The 6,000-nt window shown below is 29.8% G+C and overlaps 1 protein-coding gene across 1 annotated transcript in view; it reads left to right on the top strand.

The window, feature by feature from the left end:
- The first annotated feature begins 2,729 nt into the window (after nt 1-2,729).
- Nucleotides 2,730-6,000, top strand: part of SGCZ (sarcoglycan zeta) — a 149,145-nt gene continuing 145,874 nt past the window's right edge. Inside the window, exon 1 of the mRNA XM_019650993.1 lies at nt 2,730-2,753. Coding sequence (XP_019506538.1) covers nt 2,730-2,753 — 24 coding nt within the window. The remainder of the gene's footprint in view (nt 2,754-6,000) is intronic.

Here is a 6,000-nt window from a genome sequence, read left to right as displayed (position 1 = left end):
TGGTTGAGTAAGTGGGACACCCACAGGAAACAATGTTTGGGGAACTCTGTATTGAACAAAGTACATGTGTTTCTTTACTCCATACTTCCCAGTGTTTAGTATGCATTAGTATAATGTGCATTATGGATCTCTGAGTGGGAATGTATCATGCAATCATTTTCTATATTTACTTGAAAACTCAACTTTTTCTTCACTAGGTTTATTATAATTCTGGTATTCTATTAAGCATGTTTGAGAAAGGCAGGCACTCTAATAGTGAACCTTTAGGCTTTATACTCCTGTTACAAAGATTAAAATATGATGTTCCTCAGTCACCCATTTATGGATGGCAGTCTTTAGGGTACATAGTATTATTAACTCATTACTTATGGTTTTCCTTAAGGAAAATCCCTGAAGATTTTTTGCACTTGTCTCCATTTACCACTGAGAAATAATCTGTTTTTAATAGCATGCTTGGTTTTCCTATAGCACTCTTTATTAGCAAGCTGCTGTCTCCTGCCACAATTGCTGATCACATTCTCAGGGTATGACTTTAATTTCAAGTTAAAGCAGCACAATGCTGATGGGTCCATGCACCTTTAAAGTTGTATTATACAATTAATATTAGATTATCAGACTGAGTTACAGAAATAACTTTTTCCTTACAACACTTCCTGAGGGAAGACTTTTTATCAAAAATATTGAATATAAAATGCATATATATCACTAATGTTCATACTGTATTGAATAGTTATGATCTATTATTATTTTAAGTAAATATTCATATATAAGTGCACATATATACACATATATACACACATATATACACATACACACACACAAATATCTATTACTAGTCCCTTACGTATAATCTCATTACCATGAAGCTTATATTTTTGCTGTTCTCTATATATAGTCTTATTGGATTTATTAAAGGCGTCCATTTAATTTGCCACTTACTGGATGAATGTGATCATATCTACCATGTCAGATTAGTATATTACTGTTTTTTATTTTATTTTTTTCATTATATTTGTATTTTCATGATTTTGTTATTAAGCAATTACATATGTTCTGTGAGGCTAGTGATATGTGGATTGTTAGAAAAAACTAAAATATTTGTCAATAAATTATATTTTAAGTAGAGGAAAATTTGGAAAAACAAGGATTTTATTTTATTATGCTTTTTAAAGTTAATCATTCACATAGCTAATAGAATACCAATACAAATAAGAGATACAAAGTGAAATGTTTATTGTCTTAGTCAATATATGAATACATTTCAAACCTTTTCATAACCCTGACAATTGGTGATATATAAATTATAAACTTTGAATCACCATTGGCTAAGAACAAAGGTAATAAATCAAGTTCCAGATATTAAAATTCATTAACAACAATCTCTAAAGATGTTTCTATATAAGTTGAATTACAGGTCAAATTTCTAAGTCTATTAATTATTATCACTGTAGAGTTTATTTTGTAATAATAGGCAGGAATAAGGAAGGGCAATTAAAATGAAAATAAAACACAGGCTTACAGCAAACAACATAGTAAAAACACATATAATGCAAGCAGGCTGTCAACTTGTTTTGCTTGTTCTTTCTCTTGCATTTAAGGGAAAACAGCTCATTGTAAATCATAAATAACAGCATAAAAGAGATAAGAAAAAGAAAATGCTTAGATATTTTAAAGAGAATTTCTTCTTTAATTAAGAGTTGGAAATTTAATGGATTTATATCTAATTATGATACATTACAGAATAAATAACAAAAATATTTAAAAGTGACTTACAATTATAAACACTATAATATTATTTCCCCATATATTTCTTTACATTATTAAAATATTTAATTCTCAAGAACTCACAAACCACTGTGCTAGACTCCAGTTTGTCTCTAAATTGTTTTTGTAGATCATTTTCTCATGCAAATTGAAGTATAGAATGAATATCATTAGATAATCAAAGCATATATATATATATATATATATGTATATATATACATACATATATATACTTACCTTTTTCCCTAATCAATTTCTTTTGAAATGTATTCTAGTAATTTGGAAGATAATCATTTTTAGTTTTAACCAGAAAAAAAATTGTCTGAAATCTATATTTAATTATCTGCTGACTACTGGGTTTTTTCAGCTGTTTTTTTAAAAAGTTTTTTAAGTGATTATACACTATATTTTCTATATTTAACAAGCACATCAATTTTTAATTTTTTTCTCAATTTCATGTCAACACACTCATTACTTTGACAATTACATTTGCCTATTAAGGACTAATTCAAATTCTGAAGGTAGCCCATCTAAGTAACCCCCTAATACCAGGCAGCTAAAGCTAACAAAGGAACTTCTACAAGTGAGGACAGAGTGAACTAGGGTCAGATCATTGCAAAGTAATGAGTACAGATTTTAAATTTAAAATAGCATGGCTATCAACATTCTCTTTGATTACATTCATATCTATGATTTATTTTAAAGTCACTCTCTTATAATTAATTCCAAAAAGATTATTTCTCAACAAAGTATCCTTCTCTTTGTTAAAAAATCAAGTGCATGACAATTATAATACACATTACTTGCAGTTTCGAAAGTCCAGTTCTATGAATTTCAGTGATAGCATGATTTTTACAAGGATATCGGTTGATTATTTTGTTTTATTTTATCAAGTAGACATCAAAATTTTAGTGATCAATTAAATAATCAAGCTTTTAGTGACCACAAACTTTGTAAAATCCACTATGGGAAGGACTAGGGTAGAAAGAGTAAGTCTATAGAAAAATAAGATCATGTACTTTTAAAGAGGCAATAGCAATAAATGCACACCTAAAACTAGAATCAGAATATGACACATTTTATGAAAAATACAATATAGCACTTAGGAAATAAAGAGTGAGGAGAAACATTATTTCTGACTATGATATTGACCATGGTTTTCTTTGCACTGGGCCTTGAATGATGAGTAAGAGTATTAAGGAGAGGTGGAAGTAGATTAGTTCAAGCAAATAAAATACACGGATTAAGAAATTTTAATGGCATACAGGGCCTTTCTAATAAATGCTGGCAGTACAGATTAGTGGGTGTAATGCATAGGTGATGATGAGAAAAGAGCAAAATATCTGAAAAACAAAGGATTGCATGAGACACTTCAAAGGTCTTGAAAATTATTCTAAAGAAGGAAGGGCTACAGTACAAGAAGTCATTCTGTAATATTTCCCCTCAACATGAAAATCATAATGTTCATAATAGATTAGTTAGAAAGCACACTAAATATTCAAAATGAAGGACTTAAATCTATAATCCCAGGGCTGAGGTGATGAGGGTTTTTGAGCAAGAATAAGAAATATGTCAATAAAGCGAAAATTTTAAAAATGTATCCTTGCACTCCAAAGAGTTTAAGTTTGGAGGCATTTACCAGATTGGTGATAAAGTAGCCTTGAACTTCATCAGTCACAAAGGGAATAACAAAGAAGAAATGAAAATGGGAGAGTTTGATTAAAACCCACATGTTGATTATAGATTAATTATATTTAATACTAACGTATTAAATTTAAATGAACTACCATCAAAGGGAATAATTATCAAAAGTATGCCAGATGCAGTCATAAACTGTTTGTATATCATATCATTAAACTGTCACAACATCCCTATGAGGAATACTGTTATTTTCTGATGTTTATAGAAAATGAATTTAGATTTAGATAGATTAAACAGCATGCCTCAGTCAACAGTAAATAATTGTCAGGTTTCAAATCCAAGTTGTGTAGCTTCAGGGTCTCTTCTAAAATGACAATATAGTGTCTGTCAAACGTAGATAAATGATTGTGAGATTACTAGAAGATGAATAAAAGCATCATAATTAATGATGATAAAGCTTGAAGTAGACTCTACTGAAGATCAAAGATAATCCTTCTGAAAATAAACAACATGAATCTTTATAATAATGAGACAAAAATTAAATTATTTTAATGAAATAATAATAGTTAAAACGAGTACTGCTATATAAAAAGGCATTATTTTAAGCTCTTTAATCCTCATGTAATCCTTGCAATAAATGCATGACATAAGTTTTCATATCATTCCTTTTACAGATGACAAAAAGCACAAAGACATAAAGCTAAGTGTTGTAAGCTTAACTTCACAGGAAGAAGGTGGCCAAGTCAAGATGGGGACTGGGTCATAGATTCATTAGATTCTGTTACTTTCTGGTGTTTGGGCAATGTCATCCTTAACAGCAATCTAGAAATTACTTTCTCTCCTTTAGATGTTGAGGGAACTAAGAATATAGTAAATTAGGAAAGTATAGTGACAGTAAGAATAAATTTACTTTTTAATGCACCTGCAGAAGGGAAACCAGATTATTTTGTCATCTCATAACAATTAGTGGGCTTGGTACATGAATGTGAGGATCAGGTTGATTATACACAGAATATATATTATATAGCTTTATGTATTTTATAACTACATGGAGATAATATGTAAAAACTTGAAAATTTATTTTTTAATATAGAACAAGAGAAATAAATGATGAAACAAATGGATATGTGGGAGTGAGGTTAGATTCATAACAAAATATTATAATAACAGTTCTACATTTATACCCAGAAATTCTATTTCATCTAATTTAAATGAAATATAATTATGTATATGCCCCAAATTATGTGTTATATAGAAAAATAAGAAGAAAACATTGAACTTAAGATTCAAAACTTTCCAACATTAAACATTCATATAGCATAAATATTATCACATTTAACTTTGGATATCCAATTATTTTAACCCAAACCATTTTTTGAAAATAATTTTTAAAATTAGTATTGAACTGGAAATTATGTTTATTATAGAATTTTTTTATTGCCCTGAGATAGATGCATTAGATGTTTCCATAATAACTCCATGGGGAATATTTCAAAAAATTTCCTTCCAACAGGCACTTGAGAATATATATGAACAGTCATTGTGTGAGATTTAGTCCTGAAAATCCCTTGTGAAACATAGTATTTTAAAACCATGTGTCACTTTATATGTTCTATTATTGGCTTTCTGAATCATAGAGAATCCTGTCTCCACTTTACTTCTGCCATTACTGTTCAGGTGTTCTTTAGACCTCGTCATATCTACACATTCTCTCACCATCAAGATTTCAAAATCTGCAGCTCCATTTTCTGGTGATAAACCTCTTACCATATCTAACATTTCTTAACCCTTATTGAACTTGATCATTAATCATCAGTTAACATGCTCTGATCCTGTGCTATTTTTGCAGTCCAGCATTGCTGTTCTGGCTTTACTTGTCCCTAAACAATGAGAAAAATAATAGTCAGATATTTGAGGGGCATCGTTTTTTGCTAATTTAGAACACCGTATCCTTATGACTTTCTACCATCTCTGCCTAGCAAATCCCGTTTTGAGTTCCTGTTCATTTTTCCTCTGTCTTTGTTAGTTAGGTACAGTGTTGCAAAACCACACTAATTAGAGCCAGTAAATGGGTGACTATGTAATTAATGTCTAAGTCAGAGACACTTTTCACTTTTAAAAGTGAAAGTTGATATTATAAAACTGGTATAAACCAGCTCTGCCTCAGAGAAACCAGGGTATGTCATCATCCCAACAAAAGTAGACTATTTTCTCATCAGAATCAGCTGTTAACAGGCCTTAAAATTGTCACATTTATTATTATTATTTCTTTTTATTTTTAGCCAGTTCCTTATTAAGCATTTACAGTGTCAGCTTTAAGTTTGAGGCTCAAAAAATTAATCTCTTCCCATCCCAAGTTTATTTCAACAAGAATCAGTTACTTTCCCCTTCTATGAAAAGATTGAGACTTCATCACATAAAATTTTCTCTATCAATAGTCATTTTCCTTGTCTGTCTTTAAAAATAAATCCTTCAATTTTTACTGAAAATTTTATTTATTGTTATACTACTGCATTGGCTTTTTTTTTTTTTTCCTGGAGCAGGGAGGGCAGGAGGTAGAGACTGGGGCCATCATAATCTCTTGGCTTTCCTCAT

The sequence above is a fragment of the Hipposideros armiger genome, unplaced genomic scaffold, assembly GCF_001890085.2.
Source record: "Hipposideros armiger isolate ML-2016 unplaced genomic scaffold, ASM189008v1 scaffold_151, whole genome shotgun sequence".
Taxonomy (NCBI): domain Eukaryota; kingdom Metazoa; phylum Chordata; class Mammalia; order Chiroptera; family Hipposideridae; genus Hipposideros; species Hipposideros armiger.
The sequence above is the reverse complement of the archived record's forward strand: the minus strand, read 5'-3'. Positions and strand labels throughout refer to the sequence as shown.